The 21188-nt window shown below is 45.8% G+C and overlaps 1 protein-coding gene across 1 annotated transcript in view; it reads left to right on the top strand.

Annotated features, from left to right (window-relative positions):
• NECAP2 (NECAP endocytosis associated 2) overlaps positions 1-21188 on the top strand; it is a 325616-nt gene that overhangs the window by 55010 nt on the left and 249418 nt on the right. The window contains exon 2 of the mRNA XM_069611115.1: positions 9298-9398. Coding sequence (XP_069467216.1) covers positions 9298-9398 — 101 coding nt within the window. The remainder of the gene's footprint in view (positions 1-9297; positions 9399-21188) is intronic.

A 21188-nucleotide genomic window follows, 5' to 3' on the forward strand; every position in this document is an offset into this window, starting at 1 on the left:
AAGGAGGCGATGCAACTGGTTCGAGAGGGGGAGGAGGCCTCCAACCACAGCATCAACCTTGCAGTGGACCAGGCGGAGTTGGGATTCAAGCAAATCAATATTGGTGTTGTGCTCCAGTGGCAGTCTTGGCTGTGGTGCACGGACTTTCGTCCGGAAGTCCAGAATAAGGTTGTGGATATGCCCTGTGAGGGTAAACCGCTCTTTGGAGAAAAGATCGATGAGGCTCTGAAGGGGATGAAAACACTGAGACAGCAAAGTCTCTAGGTTCCCTGCAGAGTGGCCGTTCGTTTTGCTATTTCGGGCCTTTCGTGGAGCCTCTGGTAATGCCCAGTTTGCCGCCTCCGTGACAGGTTACGGGTGCTCCAGCTATTCTTCCCAAGGCTTCAAGCGCTCATTCCAGTCAGTGCAGAAGAGCAGAGAATTTCCAGCACAGAGTAAGAAGGGTACTCCCGCCTCAGCTGCTAAAGGAAGGCAGTCGAAGTCTCAACAATGACTGGCATATGGGCAGTCTGCTAGGGGGCAGGGTGGCGAACCAAGTCGAGTGGCATCTTATCACTATGGACAGCTGGGTCCTGGATACAGTAGGTCTTGGCCACTTGTTGGAGTTTCTGCGCCCTCAACTCCCCATTCCACCCATGCACGTGGCACAACCGCATCTTCCAGTCTTGCGGCAGGAGGTGGTACTCATGCTGGCGAAAGGGGCGATCGAACCAGTTCCAGTGTCGGAACGTGGTCAGCGGGTGTACGCCTGGTATTTTGTCATAAAAAAGCCCAATGGAAAGTTGAGGCCTATTCTAGATCTTCGGCCGCTGAACAAAAAGCTGCAACGCCTGAAGTTGAAGATGTCATCCGCTCGGTGGAGCCGGGAGAGTTCCTGGTGTCGTTAGAACTGGAGGACACCTACTTCCACATCCTGATGCGGCCAAAACACTACAAACTCCATGGACTATCATTACCAGTTCTGTGTCCTCCCGTTTGGGATGAAGTCGGCTCCCAGGACTTTCACAAAGTGCGTGGCTCCGGTGGCTGCCTTCCTTCGCAGGGAAGGCCATCGTGTGTACCAATACCTGGACGATTGGTGGGCAAGGGGCCTGTCGCCGTAAAGGACGTTGAGTCTCTCCAGGTGTCCATGGGCCTATTATAATGGCTGGGGTTCACTGTCAACTTTGCAAAATCCTATCTGACGCCGTCCAGGGACTTGGTGTTTCTCGGTGCTCAGATTCTCACACAGGACAATCTGGTGAAGCCTTCCAGCGAAAGAGTGGAGAAGCTGGAGTCCAAGGTGGGCGAGTGGGGCCGTGGTGCGGTGGTCTCGGTCCGGAGTTGCATGTCGCTGCTGGGCTCCAGGGGAGTCCTGCATTCCGCTTTTCCCAAATTGCTGTCTGTTCATGAGACCAGTGCAGGAATTCCTCGCAGACCCGTGGTATCAGTGTCGAGGTCGCAGTGTTGAGGGTTGTGTACAGACAAAGTGGTCATCTCCTGGGGGCTGGTGGTGGACTTGCACAGAAAATCTCGTACGGGGCATGCCCCTGTTGGAAGCTGACTTTCAGTGGAACCAGACTTTCAGTTCACAATTGTGTCAGATGCTTCCCAGGTGGGGGGCGCACCTTGACCAGTCACAAGTCCAGGGCCTGTGGTCCCGGGAGGAGGCATTGTTGCACACCAACGTACTGGTGTTGAGAATGGTGCACTGGGTTCTGAAGTCGTTTCTACCTCGCATTCAAGGTGCATGGTGCGAGTGTTGATGGACAAAACCACCACAATGTTCGATTTGAGGAAGCGGGGCGGCACGCATTCCCGGATTCTGTCCAGGGAGGCTCAGGAGGTCTGGCATTGGGCCATTGCTCAGGGAATTCACATTGCCTGAACATTCTGAACCCCCGGCAAATGGCAAGCAGCAGACGCGCTCAGCTGGGACACAAGTCAGTTGCACGAGTGGAAGCTGAAGAAGGAGCAAGTAACCCGAATCTTCCAGAAATGGGTGTTTCCCCCTCTAGACTTGTTTGCAACACAGGAGAACAAGCGGTGCCCGGGGTTTGCCAGCAGTATCGCTCATCCGGAGTGCCAGCAGAGTGGCTCATCTGGAGTCGAGGGAGGACGCATTCTCGTTCGGGCCTCTTCGCATATGAGTTTCCCGGGTTTCCGCTAATTCGGAGAACGATCCAGTTGGTGCACAAGCAGGCCTCCAGATAAGGTGCGTACAATGCCTTTTTTTACACATGAAAATCTTAAATACGACAGCTTTATTATTTTCCTGTGTACATTTACACACAGGTTTAGAGCAGTGCAAAGGTCCGGTTACTTGACGGAAACCAGAAGGCTTCTTTTGATTTTTATCTACATGGATGTAATTGCAAGTCACCTCTGAAACCGAATGTATTTCTCTGAAGCCTTTAAAAAAAAAGAAACTGCATGCTGTGATAAAAGGAATGCTTTCTTTCCATTCAGCTTCAGAAGCACTGCATATTTTCCTAGAATTTTAGGATTGTATAATTAATAAGATGGAAAACTAAGTTGCAATTGAGAATTAATATTTAGTAGCAAATTATGCTTTTTTTAAATTTATTTTTTTACGGTGAAAGCAAACCAGTAATGCACAATTGTATTTTTCAGAGTTCCGGTGCTATGTGCATAATCATGCGGAGGCAGATAATTTTTACACTTATAATTTAATTTACATTCTAATTATAAAAACAGTGTGTAAAATGAGGACTATGCACTGTATAGTTACATCCATTCAACCTTGCAGTCAATGGGGTACATTACTATAAATGATCAGTGGCAGCAGTGTCTGTGCTCAAGGGTGAGTGATTGTCATTACACCAATCACAGGTGTTCTAGCCTCTCAAATCCTCAAAATTAAAACATCCAAAACCGGACTCTCCAGGAAGTGCAGGTGCTGTTCAAATGCAAAGGAAAGTTACATTGGTAATTCAAATAGCAACTCAGCAAAACCTGTCCCTGTGATCATCCAGATAGGTATTTAACTTTATATAGAGCTTCATAAATGGTTCATCCAACATCTAGGTACTGTGATTATTATACCTCAGTCGATACTAAGTTAACCAACCTCTGAAGGATGTTAGCCAATAAGATAGCTCAGTTGGTTCAGTACTCGTTGCTGCTATCTGTGCATGATCTTCCGGTTGCAGGTCCGAAATTCCGGCAAGGCCAGCCCAGCCTTTCATCCTTTCGAGGTTGATAAAGGAGTACTGACTTGGGTTTGGTGATAATTGTGATAAATATGTTCTCGCGCTTTGCCAAAAGCACTAAATAAATAACCATTTGACCATTAGATTAGATATAGAATTCAGCATGGAGTCTGTGCCTCTCTGCACTGTTCTATCATAACATTGGCGTACCATTAGATAGTAATAACTCCAGGAAATGAGGACTTTCATTAAACATCAAAAGCAATTCTGCTATCGAACCTCAACACACACAATACAATTCATGTTTGCTTTACCATGTAATTGGCTAGGTTTTTAGATTTAAATATATACACGAGAGATCAAATAGCCAGACCTTGGAGAAATAATAAAAGGTGTATTCTGTCGCAATGAAGAAACCTGCAGCATAGTAATGATTTCCATATAGTTTTTGCATACGTCGGCTGGATGTCACATACATTTTACTCTCTTGCAAAAGAGAAAAGTAATTTTTACTCTCTTAAAATCACATTTACTCTCAAAGTTTAAAAATAGGGAGTAAAATACTCCCACCTCAAAATCTTATCTGGAGCACTGTGCGCAAGTACCAGTGCAAAGTCATCTTGGTAGCCCCATTCTGGCCCAGGCAGACGTGGTTCTCAGATCTCCTTCATCTCGCAGTGGAGAGCTGCTTTGTCTGGTGGTGGAGCGGGATCTGCTTCCGCAGGACATGGGCACAGTGTGGCATCATGATCTAGCCTCTCTCAGCCTGGCAGTGTGACTCCTGACCACGCCGAGTTCGGTCAGCTACGTATCTCCCAAGAGTGTCGTCGGATCCTGGAGGCGGCAAGGGCACCTTCTACCAATCTCTCGTATGGTAGTAAATGGGCAAGGTTCTGTGCCTGGTGTGAAGTGCACCCGGAGGTGCAGCCGTTGGAAGTTTCTCCGGCCCAGATTCTCCCTTACCTACTACAGCTGGCACAGGGGGTGGGGGGGCTGGCATTGTCATCGATTAAGGTGCATTTGGCGGCCATTTCCAGGTTCACGAGACGGCGCCATGCTACTCCTCTTTTTATTTAGTGACAGGTTGGTTAAACACTTTTATAAAAGGACTCTTTCGGACATTTCCCCCGGAGAAGAGGTTTGCTACGGGATGGAGTCCCAATGTGGTTCTCTCTGCTCTCATGAAACCGCTGTTTGAGCCCATGTCGACAGCATCCTTGAAGTTTCTCTCGTGGAAAGCCGCATTTCTGGTGGCGATCACTTCTGCCAGAAGGGTGTCGGAGTTGCAGGCGCTAGTCATTGACCCGCCGTATTGAAGATTCATGAGGGACTTCTCCTCGCTACTAATCTGCACTTTATCCCGAAAGTGCTGTCAGCATTTCACAAACATGCTTCAATTGCCTTGCCCTCGTTCTTTGCTAATGCAACCACGCCAGCAGAGAAAGCCCTGCATTCCCTGGACGTCAAGAGGGCGTTTAGATTTTATCTGGACCGGACTCAGGGTTTCTGGAAGTCGGAACAGCTGTTTGTGGCATTTGGTCCCTTCAACAAGGGACTATCTATTTCCAAGCAAGGACTTTCCCGTTGGGTCTCCTCTACAATTACATTTTGTCATGGGAAAGCTGGCAAGCTGTTGAGGGACAATCCTAAAGCCCATTCTACACGGTCGGCGGCAGTGTTATGGGCTGGAATACTGCTTAGTGACATTTGCCAGGAGGCATCCTGGGCGGTGCCGCATACCTACACCTGGTATTACTGTCTGGGGTAGCAACATGTGGAAGATATGCAGGTGGGATGGGCAGTCCTCCGCCTGTTTCAGTAAGGTAGGCCCTGCAGCTTCGGTGGTGTTTCTGTTTACTCGATCACTTGCTGGTTTTGTTCTCATTCATGTTAGTGCATATTTGTGTGCGTAGCTCTGTCCTAGGGCATAGGGCATGGGGTATGGTTTGCTGTCATGCACCTCCAAGTTTGTCATGCTGCTATGTAATCTATTCACAGCATGTGAATGCATGAAAGATCCAATGCTGGAGAAGGGAGTTGTTTCTTACCTGCAACTCCATTTCTCCAGCGTTTGTATCTTTCATGGATTCACATGCGCCCACCGGCCGCCCCTGCAGGCAAACCTTGGTTCAGTTTCCCTCTACTTTGGAGGTTGAAATCTGAAGGGAAGCTGCTGTGCGGTGGCTATTTATATCAGCCGTCCTATTGGTGTAGCCTAAAGCACCCAAAAAGAACATCGATGGGACACTAAAGTGTTGAAGTTTTGCATAGGAAAACGCAAAGTTAAAGTTACTGAGGTTTCCCAGCCTGACGACAGAAAATATTCACAACATGTGTATTCATGAAAGATACCAAGGCTGAAGAAATGGAGTTACAGGTAAGAAACTACTCCCTTATGGCGCTTCAGATATGAGACGAGCATGTATCTTTTTGACATTGATGTCCCCGATATTACACGTCCCACACATCCTGCATCTGTCGGTCAAAGCCATTTCTTTCAGCTACATCAAGCCCCACCACCACTTCCTCTTTGGTTCGAGCCATCGCCCCAAGCACCCCAACTGTGAGTACATTTGTTGCTATAAGATAACCGTCCCCATTTATCCCTTTCTCACCCGTGTTTCCACAACCCTAATCTGTGAAGAACCAATAGGCTGCTGCCAGCTAATAGAGCTGCAAACCAAGCCATTCTCAACAAACAGTAATGACCAAGTTTCACTATGGGTAATGCAAGTTCGCCATCTGCCGCCATTGCTTTCTCCATTTGTACACCCTATGCACAATTTTTGTTTGCTCTAAGTGCCCTTCATATCTCAGTCCTTCACACCCACTCGGCCCACACAGCGCACATAGCCAATTGCATGCAGTGGTTCAGTGTGGTATATGCATCGAAAAGGCATTTGGTTCCCCCTGTTACTGCTTCGTTCGTGTCTGCGAATAAGTGTCTCTTGCAATTTACGTCAACTCGTAGTCATGCTGGCAGCAATTCATATTTCAGACCTCTTTCGCGTAGCAGTGTTTTAACACCCGTGAACGTCTGCTTCTGTGTTGCAGTGCTGTAATCTGGATACAGCGACAGCCCTTTGTAGATTATGTCCCCATAATCGCTTGAGGCCACCAATATTTTCACCTTGTATTGATATTTGAGACATTTCATTATGACAGTTTTCGATGAATGCCCAAGGTACTGGACTCTCCCTTGGGAAATGATGTGCCCTGTTTATTACCAGACCGTGTAGCGCTTTTTCATTTGGCAGCAAGTTGGGTAGGAAATCTAAGAATGTTTCCATTTCCCAACCCCTTCTCCTTGCCTTCCAGCAGACTCGTATTATTTTGGCGTGAGAGGCTTTCCAGATCATTGACTTTATGTTGCAGTTTGCCGTCTCTGCCCTTCATACTGGCTATCTCTTGTTACACTCACCAGTGAATCCTCCACCACTGTGACCTGCTGTTGTATTTCGGTCGCTCCCTCTCTTTCCAGGTCTTGTCATATCAGTGTGACATTTTGAGATAGTGTATATTTTACATACCCGTGCCAATGTCCTAGTTCATTTTAATTGATCACTTTGTCTTTTGGGATGGTAGTCCAACGTCTTGTCATTTTGGTGCCAGTCAACAGCCAGCCACAGCTTATTTTTATTGTCGTCATGCAGATTTATCTTTTATAGTAGCTGTGGACTGAATGAAGATTGCGGGAGGTTAGGGGGGCAGGAGGAGGTTAAGTCCTGAGCAGGCCTTCACCATTTAATTGCACATCCTACCTTCACTGCTGCAAGGGGCCTTCACCTTATGGGATAGTATTGTGTTGAGGAGATTTGTAGCAGATGAATGACACATTGTTAGGAGACTGCGCATGACAGTAGTGCAGAAGCAATTACTGGAAGAGAGTACAACCAGATTTGACAGTTGGGACTGATGGTTAGGTTCCTGAGCGAAGACAATTGCAGGAGGCTGATCTTAGCAGTTGAGTTTCAGGTAAGGGAGGAAATGAATATATTGCAGGAATGAGAGCTTGCACATTGTGGAAGTACATCCATCCATTCACGAAATGTCCTCCATTATATGGCTTCCTGGAAGGCTTTTGGGGGTGTGTGGGACCAGACCCGGGTGGGCCGTTGGTAACATGGGGATGGGAGTGGTGATTAAGAAAAACGTCTGATCAGTTGGAGACTGAGGGTCCATTTGCCCAGAAGTGTCCTGATGTGTTTTTATGCAATTATTGTATCTCAGAGTGCCAAGGGTTTTACAGACCCCAAAGCACCCACACAATGATTTTATTTTCAATAGCAAGTGTTCCACTAGCCCCATAAGCATTCATTTATTTGAGAAAATATATTGAGGGTTCTACAGCCCCATATTTGTTTTAACCTCTGCTGAAGGTGAGGTTTCAACAGCCCTCATAACCACTAGCATGCTACAGAGGTGTTTTAAAGTTACCTATGCCTGTGCATATCCGTTACTTAAGCCGCATATTCTGGCATTTATTTCTTTGTGTAACACAGGAAATCTGGTGCCCCAATAGTGCTTGTTCAAAAAACATAGCCACTTTAATGATGCCTCTTTGTTTGAAAAAACAATATGTCGAAGACACCTTCCAGGTATCCTGAGATGCCCCATAAATTCCTTGTCTGCCTCATGTATAGGGAGAAGAGGAAAGGTGGGTGTGGGATCTTTCAGAAGTCCCATTTGACCCCTATTTGTGTTTTACAGTCCTGTGGTAGTAATTGGAACTCATCTGTGCCTTGATCCAGTCAGGATTGATTTCTAGCATATTGGGGTTCATGGTTAAAATGGATTGCTATTAGGTTCAAGCTGTTGGTTACTGTTTTAAAAGGCTTAAAAATACCATCACCTTGAGAGTATGCAGCAGCTAATCCGATTGCTCCAAGCCTGAACTGAATTTAACTATCTAAGCTCGGGTTCGGTAGAAGCTGTGTCCTACTCGCTCCTGCCAGCCATCTTGGCTTCCTCTTGCCTACGCTTCATGTCCTTCCCCCCTCCTCCTCCTCCCCCCAACCCCACACCTCCTGTACTTACCAGTCAGCCTTGCTGCGCTGCTGTGCTGCTCCTCCCCAGTCCCGGGCTGCCAGGATAATGGAAAAGGAGCACCATATGGAGACCTGTCTTTCATTTCCATGACATTCATGTTTGGTGAGAATTTGTATGAAACAATGGGCCACGTGTGTGACACAACCCTTTATTTCATAGAAATACATTGCTGTCCGCACCCAGATTAGAAGCAGAAGGAGCTAATGGCAGAAATACCCCCTCACGCTGGCTTCACTGGCTGGTAACTGCACTGTGCACTCTTTGCTTTGGCCTATTAAGTATGCCCCGGGATGTTACCAGCATCTGACACTCGTGGCAGGTGTTATTGTATAATTTGTACATGCCTCTTTTTTGTGCTAAATGTTATGTGCTACCATTACATCACCTTTCATGGCTTATGAACTTAGTCATTCCCTGATGCCAGCGGCCTGGTTCTGCTTTGTCCTTGGGACCGTCAGCGAGAGGTTTGTGGAGCTGCAGGGAAGGTATATATTGTAGTGATAGAGGAACTGGTTACCTGTGGTCTCTGTTCCTGTCTTTTCTGCTCTTGACTTTTCTACTCGCCTCGCAATACACCTTAGTTTAATGGTTGCTATGTTATTTGCAGTGTTGTATTTACCTACAAAACCCTATCATTGACAATTCTGCAATCTTTATCATGTTCTTGCTCCTTTTAATGGGGTAATATGAAAGCACAGTTCTGTAACCTAAGTATGTCGTTTCATAAATTACAGCCTGCTGGTGATGGGAGTGAATACTGCACATTTATTGCATTTTCTGTTCCTATTGGACCTCCATCTGTGTTCGGGAAGATCCTCACTCTAAAAGCTTGTCCTAGCAACCCTGTTTCTCTGTTGAACCTGAAAGGTAGCTGGAGCAAGCGTGTTCAACCTTTTCTTTAGAGTTATTAAAATCAGCCTTCTGCTCCTACACTGAGATGCTCGTAATGTTTCCTAAGGTGTTTTCTAGCACACTGGTGTAGTGTCAAAATGCATGCATGTTTTAAGATTGGGAGAGCAAACTGTACCTTGATGCACTGAGCCTCTGGACAAGGAGTGAAGCAGTAGAGCGTAATGTAATTTGACGTGTCCTACAGGGCTGCAGAGTGGCAACTGGACCAGCCGTCATGGAGTGGCCGACTTAGAATTACAGCCAAAGGAAAAATGGCTTACATCAAACTAGAAGATAAGAATTCAGGTAAGATTATTTTGAATCTTAGTGTTTTGTTTACTCCCACTTGGCTCTTGAGTTACTTTTCTACATGTGGGTTTGGGGGTTGTAGGATGTTGTCCTGTTGGTGGTAGTAGTTGTAGGATTGGACATGGCTATTCTTTTTGAGCTCCTTTATTCATATGTGACACCATGAACTAATCCCATGATCTCTTCATGCCTCAGTTAATAGGATTGAATAGAAGTAGCGTTTCACCCTGTAAAGTTGGAGTCATTACCCAGGTTTCAGAGGCAGGATTTAAAGAAAGGGTCGGCGAGGCTATGAAGAATCGGAGATGATTGATCCCAGAAACCTGGTCTGGGAACCCTCCTTGTGTGGCCAGGGAAAGGCAGACTCTTCCTGATCCAGACCCAGCATCACATGGGGGCTGGGTAAACAGACCAAGAAGAATGGGACAACCCACTCTTTAACTTTCCCTGTAATCCCACGCTTTAGATGGCATTGTGCCAAACAGCAGCAGTTGAAATAACTAATTTTGTTAAGGGAACTACCAGTCCCAGAATTCCAAAGGAACGGAGATGAGGAAGAGGGCTGAAGAGGCATGTAGGTACATCAGTCGGGCAATTGAGCCCAACAGCCTACACCTTAAAGGACCAGGGAGGCCTTAAAGTTCCCCTCAAGTAGAGAAAGAAGGAAGGAGTGGAAGGAGCTGGAAAGTTGGCTGGAGTGCAGGCTGTAGCAGTGGAAACCGAAGGAAGGCATAAGGCTGGCAAACCAAGTAGAAGTGGGATAACCAGAGGGATGCTCGGACATGCAGACATCAGATTTCACTTGTGTTCTGTCCTGACAAACTCTGAAAAGCAGAGGCTGTGCAGCAGAAGACATGCAGAAGAAGCGGTTTTCCCCATGTGAGCCTGATTGCTGTGGTTGCCAAGCTGTTGGTGTGCCAGAAACAGGGGCCAAACGCAACTATCGAGCTGAGGGTCTCGGGAGCAGAGCAGACACCCACAACGTGTGGCCGGACCGGAGATGCCTGTTCAGGAGAAGGGTGTGGGTCCTATGAGACAGGCATGGTATCAAGAGAGACAGACTCCAAAGTATTGTTTTAAAACCTTTATTTACTAAGGTTCCTGGGGTGGTGGAATGCCTGACTGGCCCTAACACTAAAAGGATGGTTGCTTTAACTGATGTTTCTAATGGCCTTCGTCGTCTAGTAGTCCAAAATAAATAAATGTCTAAACCTATGCTTGCCCTCACGCTGTCCAAAAATGTGATGGAGTTTCTTGAAAAGGAAAAATAGTGGTCCAACAAAATGGCGAAACCAAAGTTGGTTTCAGGTGTTACTTGGTCAATGTCACAAAGAATGGTGCATTTACCAGAGCTGTTTGTACGACCTTCTCCACAGGGCCTTTATGGGGACTTCAAACACCTCCAATGCCTTTACGTTCTTTGGCCGTTTCCTTCCCCAAGCTTCAACTGATTCACTTTCAGCTTTAAACGCACAACAGTCAGTTTCTTCAAAAGGCCCCTCAGGCTCGGGCCTCTTTCACAACACAAAGCAGCTGGCCAGGGTGTGTCTTTTTTTCCCTTTTTTCCTCAGCGCGACCACTCTGACCCTTTGCGCCCCTTACTTTGTTACTTTCACTTCCTTTTGCACTTTTTAACTTCCGGTGCTTCCTGCACCATTTTTCTAGGTTCCTTCACCTATTCTGTGCACACTTGCACTGACCTTTCTTCCTTATCTTGCTTGTGCCCCTGGCTTGCTTCTTTCATGCTTTCGCACAGTGTTAGTTTCTTTCCTTTTGGGTCCCTCGTACCCTTTTTATACTCTCCTTTCCTTTGTGCTTCTAGCACCTTTTCCACAGGCTCCTGGCCTACTTTCATTCATCTTGTTTCATAGTCCTGCACACACAATCCCGTCTCGCGCTTATACTGTTACTTACATCTTTGTCTGAGCTTTTCCCGTCTACTTCAGTGAACGCCCGTTCAAACGCGACCCACTTTCTTACACATTCTCTGGCGTTGGCTTGTATCGCCCTGTTCACAACCCGGCTTGGTAAAGCTTTCTGACTCGCCGGGCTGACTTCTGTGCCGGTGCGTCACTCCGGCTCTTCGTTCCGAGGTCCGGGTCTCACCACCTGCCCCTCGGACCATCCTGTTTTTTAAACAAAACCAAAAAGGTACCCACGCTATAGACTGTCCTTATTTCTGTCAATTATTTTTATCTCCAAAATAATATAAGAGGGATGTGCTTTGAAAAAAAAAGTCACATAAAAGAAACCAAAGAGAAGTCCTTAGAGTATGAAGTTAATTTAATATACAAAACACATTTTATATTCAAATCTCTTTTTACAAAAATATAATAAAAGTATTGAAAAGGGAAAAAAGACACAAGACAAAGCATTCATAATATATACATAATTCACAGAAAAAAATAATCATTAAAGCAATTTGGATAATTTTCGACAACTTAATTGAAAAAGTCCCTGTAGGAAATGAGTTGTTCCTACAGAATAAGAAATACCAAGGTGTATAAAAAATTACCCTGATAAGTTAAAGATTTTAATCAATCAACATGATTTTTATGGTTATCTGCCTTGGACCATCCTGGGCTGTCACACCGGCCCAGGGGAAAAAGCATTTGCATAAACCGGTCCTGTGGGCACCAGCATGCCTCAACTCTCGTATACGGACCTTACTTGGTTCCTTGGAGACACCGCTCCCTCGCCACGCTTCTGCCCTTTTGCACAGCAGTTCCTCAGCGTCTCGGCAACCCGGTCTCTGGCCTCTGGTCCTGGATAATACTGACGACTTGGCTCTCATGCCAACTCGTTTTCCTGCTGGCTCTCCTACTCGCTCATACACCTGTGTCAGACCACACATTTTATAATGAAAAGACCAGTCAAGTGGAGTCGGGTGTGAATGCTTACCGTTGAATGCTTGACCCCATTACTGGGACAACTTGAGTTCTTTCTATGGTAGGTTTCCCTTACCTTCCCCATGTTATTTCTGTGGGTAATCCTTACTGGTCCTAGTCGCTTCTTCCTCGTCTCAGTGTTTTGTGGAAAAGGGGAGGGGGAGATGGGGTGAGACTTGAGATACCCCATAAAGGCTGAGAGAGAGTAGGTTAGGATGGTTTTGGGACTGGGGAAATGCCATGTCTCGCCCTTAGGTATCCTCCCAATCCCCCGTGACCCTCCACTCAGGTGATCCATCCTCGGTTGTCCACCCCCAGGTTCGGGATCCAAAAGCGGCGGCCCTTCCCAGGCCACCTGAATGGAAGATCCTGAGGGAGGGAGTGGGGACTACTGTCCGGTTCTCACAGTTCCCAGGGAGCCAGAAGGAGCCGAGGTTGTAACAGAAGTCTGGAAAGGAGTGCAACCTGCAGAGAAAGAGTTTCAGAAGTCGGTGAAGTACGGCTTTCTAAAACATTGTGCGAGCCTTGCCGGTAACTGTAACCAGTTCCTTTGCCACTCGCATAAGATTTCTAAGCAAGTAGAAGTCGATCGTTCTATTAAAGGTCCTCTAAACAATGGGATTGTAACGCACACGTATAGGGTGAAGACCTACACTCCCGTAGGAAGCAAACGCTGTTAAAACACATTGTTCCGTCAACCGAATACTATTACTGTTAAGAGAGTGGTCACGTGTCCCTAATTAAAGAAAGGGAACACTGCAAAGATCATTTTGGAACATTTAACTGTGATAATACCAAAGTTACAATCTTTACTGTGGGAAAACAATATTAACGACTGGTCACGTGTGCCTTCTTGTGATTCCCCAAGGAGGCCTGAACTCTATCCTTTGCTTCGTCGGGAATACAACTACATGTCAATTTTTAAAGTCTGAAAACTACATCAAAGAGTGGTTACGTGTGCCTAACTGTAGTTTCTACCGAAAGACTGAATGTTATACTTTGTATAAGAGTAATACACCTTTCATTTATAAGAAGTTGAAAGACTATAAGCGATTGAAGAAGAAAACAATCATTGCCCCAAGCCAAGAGGCAACTCGTACTAATAGTAACTTCACAATGCACACACTTTGGAAAAGGTTCAGCTTTACATTCAAATGGGCAAGTATTAACTGATGCTAAGAGTGGCACCAAGGCTTCTGTGTAATGGTTTGGGCTGGTAGCTGGGAGAAAGGTGAAGGTAAAGCTCAGAAAGGGGAATTGGATGCTTGTACCAACTATTTTGAAAAAGACTTGACCTGTAAGGTCCAAGACTACCAAAGCCAGAGAGAGAAGGGTCCTGGAGGCAAACCCAGGTTACTATTGTGGCAGTTGAGACAATAGTGGCTAAGAGGTTTCCCCTTTGAAGGAATCTATCCAAAGGAAGAGTACCATGCCTTCCTCAGGAGGTTGAAGTACTTTAACAATCTATCTTGTCAAAGTCTGTCTAAATGTCATAGAAGCTGTGGCAGTAGTAGTATTGAAACTAAAGAGGTATACCTGGTTGTTAGTAGATATTACATAGCAGTAGTTGAAACCAAGGAGAAATACTGTGGGACAAAGGTGACTGTTCTCATGGTGAAGCAAGTAGAAGTATAGTAGTAGAAGTAGCAGTATTGCAAAGTCATCCTGACGACCCCTTTTGACTGTTGAAACCATAGTTCAAGAAGTCCTAACTGTTAACCAAGAACTGTGTAACATTAACAGTATGGATATTTTATTTTTCTTGAAACTGTGGCAAATCTTCAAGTGGGAGTGACAAAAGCTTTGTGGGCCGGAGTACCATTGTGGCTATGGTCTTAGAAGTGGAAAGTGGTTAACTTTACCCGAGGAAGATGTGTTGCAAGTGCAAACATTTGTTGATGAACTTTTGCTTTGACTTTACAAATCATCAAGAACTGAGACATTTTCTTTTCATGGTTGAACATTTTCATGGAGACTATAAATCCTGGGGAAGGCAAATCTCCCAAGACATTAGGTCACTTAGGCAATGTAAATAATGTACATGTCATGTTGAATTGCCATTTCTTTTCTTTGTGTTTGTTGTTTAGTGTGAGGGGCAGTTATCCTGCGTTAGAGTATGTTCCCTTAGCGTTTAGACTAGGCGGGGAATTCCTCAGCAGAGAGGGATAGTGAACCGTTTTGATATATTGTCTTTAAAAATAAAATGCCATATTTTGAAAGACTACAAACAGTTGTCCGCCTCGCATTACTGACCCCTCACAGGCCTGAACAACCTTTCTTTTTCAAGATTTCAAGACTTTTTATGCCTAGAATGGTTGCTGAAAGCCTTTATTTTTTTTTACAAAGGTGGGGGGCTCAGCACCAACATCTTTACTCGAGGGGATGCGTCTGCATGAAAAAGTTTCAATACCACTGCCATAGTGTTTGACACTTAGGATTTTGGGTTACTTTTATATGTGCCTAAAAACAGTCTGGTGGCAGCAGATGGGACTGGGAGCAGGGATTGGTGGATGTGAATGTGAGACTGTCTAGTCCCACTCAACATTCATGGGGCCAAAAGTCTACGGGTGGGGAACATTCAAAACCAGTAGTTGTTCCTTATTGTGCAACTTTCTGGCTGTTTGAATTGCGCAGATCCTTACCATTGGTGGGCTTGCTTCCAGCTCGGATTTTGGATTAGAAGTACTTCTGCAGCCATTTCATCAGATCATATTTGGAGCCAAGAATCCCTTGAGGAAGATCAGCTTGCTGAAGATCCGAAGAATACTCTGAAGTGGCCCAGCACCCCTTCCTTTATCCTCCTCAGTGAGGCCCTGTATGGCTACCTGATCTCTGAAGACCCTGAGCAGTGCTTTAGCCCTTGGATTAGTGGGACCACCTAGTCTCGAGGCCTTCTTTAGGATCCTGCTCTTCTTAGCTATCAAGTGTACCTGGACTGCCGGCCGGTGGACTGACCAGCTCTCTTGTGGGCTACCTCGCCAAAGCATTGCTGTTTAAGCCGGGAAATACAGTGGTCGCCAGCTCTTGCCAGAAGTCTCCTTCTCCCCGAATGTTAGCGTCCCAGCATCAAGGGCTCCTGTCCTGGAGCAGCTTCTGTGACCATGACTGGATGGGTGCCTGATGTCTTCTGTGTGGGGAGACTGTCTCTGTAACTCTCCTTTCTCCAACCTGTGAAGTTCCTGAGGGGTCTGTATCAGTGTGTGTTGCATTTCTTCATCGCCAGCTGCATCTGACTAGAATATTCTTCGAACCTGCAACTCCCGGGCATCACTGACCAGAACGCTCCCTGCGACCCACAGACGATCTACAATGACATCTGGGGAAAATCTGAGTCAGTGGGGTAAGTAAGCTCAGTGCATCGGTCACATCATCACCCCAAACCCACTTCGCCCGTCATCCATAGGACAACATTGGGAACAAGTCCCTTTTGTCTCCTGCATTCCATTCCACTCGCCTTTTGGTCGTCAAACCTGGGTAGAGTAACCTAAATATAAGAGAACATTTACTTAACTGTGGTAAAATGTGTTTAAGAACATTTTAAACTATCACCAACACATGTGAATTGCAATTTACCTGCAGAGAAACATTGTGGCTCCTGTGACATTTGGGCACAAGGTCCCCCTTCGTAGGGTTTGGACTGCTTCAAGTTAGGAAATTTAACTTATGACCTGGTTGCATCATTTATTGCATTTAATCTACTTATTACTTGCTGAATAAGTTACTTACAACTGTGATTGTATATGGTTTATAGTGATTGCATCGAAAAAAAGGGTCGACCTACTAAAGCATCGAAAACAAAGCATCTAATGCCAAAGCATCGACCGTCTATCTTTAACATGGAAAGTGCCTATCCATCTAAACCAGTCCATCGTAAATATAAATGGACTGGTTTCAATGGAAATGCACTTTTACATGTAAAAGATAGCATTTAAATGCATTTGTTTGTAATGTTAAAACGTTACATGGAGCTGTCCAGTGCTGAAATGTCGGCACTGGGCCAGCTCCTTGTAACGTTTGAATTTTTTTTTTTGTATATTGGGTGGGGGTTTCCCCCCACCAACCCTCACGGCCACCCCCCCAGCCCAACCCTTAATCTAACCCTAGCCCCAACCCTAAACCTAATGTAACCCTTAAGCTAACACTAGCCCCAACCCTAACCCTAATGTAACCCTTAATCTAGCCCTAGCCCCAACCCTAACGTAACCCTCAATCTAACCCTAGCCCCAACCCTAACCCTAATGTAACCCATAAGCTAACACTAGCCCCAACCCTAACCCTAATGTAACCCTTAATCTAGCCCTAGCCCCAACCCTAACCCTAATGTAACCCTTAATCTAACCATAGCCCCAACCCTAAACCTAATGTAACCCTTAATACAACCCTATCCCTAGCCCCGACCCTAACCCTAACGTAACCCTCAATCTAACCCTAGCCCCAACCCTAACCCTAATGTAACCCTTAAGCTAACCCTAGCCCCAACCCTAACCCTAATGTAACCCTTAATCTAGCCCTAGCCCCAACCCTAACCCTAATGTAACCCTTAATCTAACCCTAGCCCCAACCCTAATCGTAATATTACATTTCGATGGATCCATCAAATTTTATTCAGCGAAATGGCCATTCTATGGAATGGTATTTCGATGGAAGAAATTCAATGGTTTGGTGTTAGATGGTTTGGTTGCTGATGCAATGACCGGATACCATTTTATATATTTGTCTTATTTAACATTGTGTGATAATGGTGTCTGTTGGATTCATTTTTCAGTGTGTTCGGAAGACCTATAATAATTGTTTTATACTTGCTGTCTCATTTGAACTATTGTGCACCATACGGTGTGGGCTCATTGAGCACCCCTGACAGCACTCAAACTTTCCTGCAAATAAACCTTGACTGCTCATCCACGTACCTTGATTGGGTTTTGGCAAACCTCTCTGAGGTCCCTGTCCACGATAAATAGGGTGGCATCCTAAAATCTGTCCACCAGGCCAGATTCTAGAAATCCATCTTATCAAGGACATGAATCCTTGGGCAACAATTGTAGTTATCTTACAGATTTCAAGAAAATTGACAGCTACTAGTTTCATTACATGCTGTTTCTGGGATCCCAGAGCATTAACCGCTAGGATTAGTTCCATGAGTTTTAAAAAATATATTTACTGGGTCAGTACTAAGGACCAACCTTTTCAACATAAAGGCACTACTGTTAAGCCTTTAAAATCATCAATAAAATACAGGCTGTTTCTGAAAAAGGCACACATTGAGTTGAAACAGCCATTGGGATTCATATTGATTTAACTGAAGGTGGTTACAATCTACAAGTGTCCTTAAAGCGAGTTACAGGATTAGTGTATCTGCCCATGTACACTGCAAAAGGGGGGGGACACTGCTCCAGAGAATGACTACTTTCTCAACACTCTGTACATGATAGAAAAATAATATCAGATCTTCAACAGTCACAACTTCCTTTTTAAATGGGGTTGCAGTGGCCTTTCTCTCCTCCCTAGTCGAGACAAAGGGCAAAGCGTGAGCTGGCACTTGTTTGAATCTTTGCATGTAATTCATTGCTTGGTTAGGACTTAAGCTGAAACTCTGAAGTAGTTACTTCAGTGACCACCTATGCCTACTCTTTTAGCTGCACAACTAATCACCCGAGTTCATCAACTACACCTCCATGACGATCAGTCGGGGTTCCACCCAAAGTTTAGCGTCTAGATAGCCACCATCCAGGTGGTAGATGATGCCCTCCAATTCATGGATCAGGGAAACTCTTGGCTCCTTGTTATCCTTGAACTCTCGCCTGAATTAAACGCCATTTACCACCACATCCTCCTCTCCCTCCTCACTGACTGGTTTGGATTCTCTGACACTGTCCTGACTTGTATTACCTCCTACCTCTCGTGCAGACACCAGGCCATCCAGATGAACACGTTGCATTCTAACTGAATCCAAGTCTCCTGCAGAGACCCCCTAGGGTCCATCCTCTCACCAATCCTTTTTAACCTTTACAAAGAGCCTCTGGGCACACTCCTCAAAGATCCCACTTGTCTTCCATCAATAAACAGACGATTATTGGTTGTACATGAGAGTAAAAAGCCCACAGGGAATTGGTCGCCTCCACGATTACCTATCCATCATCCTTTCCTGTATGTCGACTGCCTACATCCAACTAAACTCATCCAAAACAGAATTTGTCCTCATCGGTTCCCTGCTAAACAACATTGTCCAGCAGTGGCTCGATATGCACCTAGAAGGATTTGCTCTGCCAGTCGGATTCAGTAAAATCCTTAGGCCTCAGCGTTGAGGGCAGCCTGACCTTTCAGAAACACATAGCCAAGAAGGCCCAAACAGTCTAGCTCCAAATCTCCACCCTTTGCAAAATCAAACCTTTCATTCTGCAGCAGGAATTCTGGACCATAGTTAAGACCCTTGTGATCTTGCACATTGATTTGGTGGGGGGGGGGTATGCGCTTTTCTTTTTCCCCATACAGCAGTAAAAAACATTGTAGTTGAATTTAACAAGAACCATACAACACAGTATTCCCATAGTACACACCTTAAACATTGCAAACTCTTTAAAAAGAAATTAAAGTGGATTTGAACAGCAAGTACACATAGCGCACTCTAAATCACATGTTCTCCAAACTATCTTACTACTAATTGATACTGTACTCTGTACACAGCGACTTCTTTATATAGTTGACCACAGCATTATGGATCTCATTGATTTGACCCTATAATATCTGCGTAATTGCCTCAGACCTGGTGCACATTCCATATTTTTAAAATGTGATGCCTTATATGATTTTCCTTAGTTTGACCAGATTAGGAGTAAATGGGGAATATTATCAATAACTGAAACCTTGCACTCATATTCAGGATCACCTGAGGCTTGTGGAATCTTCCTAGTTCACATGCTGTGCATAGGCTGACATCTAGTGGAAGCTGCAGAGTATTACAGTTGTTGTTTTCAAAACTCGAAAAGGGACGTTGACAGGGCGTGCCAGTAATACTATCCCTAGTGTAACGTCCACTGTACCCATGGTCATCACGCGTCGAGGTCCCTCAGATTGTTTTTTTCCGCCATCGTAGACGGACGCACTATAGCAGAGTTTCTCTTTCGGCATATCGCCATTTATTATTACCAATTACCGATAGTTTTTCTTTCTATCCTTTATTTATATTCACCGACTACTGAGACCATCCGACAGCAGTGAAGAAAAGAAACGACCATTGAAGACTCCCGTCGACGGATCCATTCCGGCCTTGGAAGGCCGCTTCGGGCTTCAGCCCACACAGCAGGGAGAGAGGAGGACATTTTAGAATGTATATACCCTTTTTCATACACTACATTCGCCTAGCTGCCGTTTCATTCTGTTATGGATAGGACCCCTTTTAAATTGTGCCCTAAGTGTAACATAGTTCCCGTGGATCGACAAACACCTTGTGTGTAAACTTTGTCTCCCCCGGGACAACGTTGAAGGTACTTGTCGAGCGTGTAGAAACCCAAGATGTTGAAGGACCGCTTAAACGCTGGGCCCAACACGCCAGGCAGCTAGAGGCCATGGAGGTGGAAGGGGCCTTCAGCGACGGCAGCACTGCCGCGGTATCCGAAGGGGACGGAGTTACTCCGGTTCCCCAAACGCAGGCCCCCGACCCCAACTGACAGGCCAGCGGCCTTGTTACAGGGACAACACCCGGCGGCGGAAGCACTCTCTCAACCCCCTCCACCAAACACACAACCCACAGCAGAGACTCGACACACTTGTCAAGCAAACAGCAACGCCCGACGTCTAGGGAGAGGTCAGTTGAATCGCTGTTCTCTGGGCCCTCCCGATCGAGATCGCCACATGACAGGCCCCGACTGTCAAAAGACAGAATAGACTACAGCGATAAAAACATTCCCGAAGGTCGTGAGTCAGATGACGAAACTTCTTATCTGCCCGTAGCTGAGATTCGACGTTCTATATCGAAATCTGGGGGGGGGGAAACCCATACAGGTGGGACTAGCCCATTTAGTAAAAAAGCACATCCCAGAAGGCCTTGTTAAATCAAAGGAATCTAAGAAGAGCTCTTCTAAGACCCCTCATGGACATAAATCACAGAAGGATAAGTCCCCTCACAGGAGTAAGGAACCTCAAGTACAGGATTCCCTGTCTTCAACCTGAAGGAAAAAGGCTACGCCTTCTACTGTAGTCCCACCCACTCCAGAAGATTTAAGTCTTCCACCTCAATCAAGGGTCATTCCTAGTTCTGCCCAATGGTCATCTGCAGAGATCGATGGGGACATAATGTCTTTCATGGCTCACTTTTATGAGAAAGAGCCTAATTACTTTACAAGCTTTCACTTAGGAGCTGTTATAAACACAGAAGAGGGGTTACTCTTTCATCAGAAGAAAGAGTCCAAAACATGTTGCTGCAAATACCGCATTATCAAGCCTGCCGCCGGATACGCGTATGCAAAGCGATGCGTTTGATAGGCATGATGGCATCTCACCTGCGCATGCAACCCATGCAGGAGTGGTTGGCGAAACAGTGGTCAGTGGGATGATATAGTGGTCTTTTCACCAACACTAGTACAAAATCTTCACTGGTGGACAAGGGAAAATCTGTTGAAGGGGAAACCCGTCCACGATCCGGAAGTAGAAGCGATTGGTAAGACAGACGCCTCACTCGCCGGATGGGGGGGGTTCATTACCTACATCACAAAGCTCAGGGTCTGTGGTCTTGTGCAGCGGCATAGAACCACATCAATCTGCTGGAACTACTAGCGTTTTTCAAGGCCCTTCAGGCATTCAAGCCTCACCTACCGAACCAATCTCTGCAAGTCCTGACCACCACTACAGCAATGTTTTACATCAACAAACAAGGGGGTACACGTTCTCCAAATCTGTCCAGGCT

The sequence above is a fragment of the Ambystoma mexicanum genome, chromosome 8 (assembly GCF_040938575.1).
Source record: "Ambystoma mexicanum isolate Mex_15411 chromosome 8, UKY_AmexF1_1, whole genome shotgun sequence".
Lineage (NCBI taxonomy): Eukaryota > Metazoa > Chordata > Amphibia > Caudata > Ambystomatidae > Ambystoma > Ambystoma mexicanum.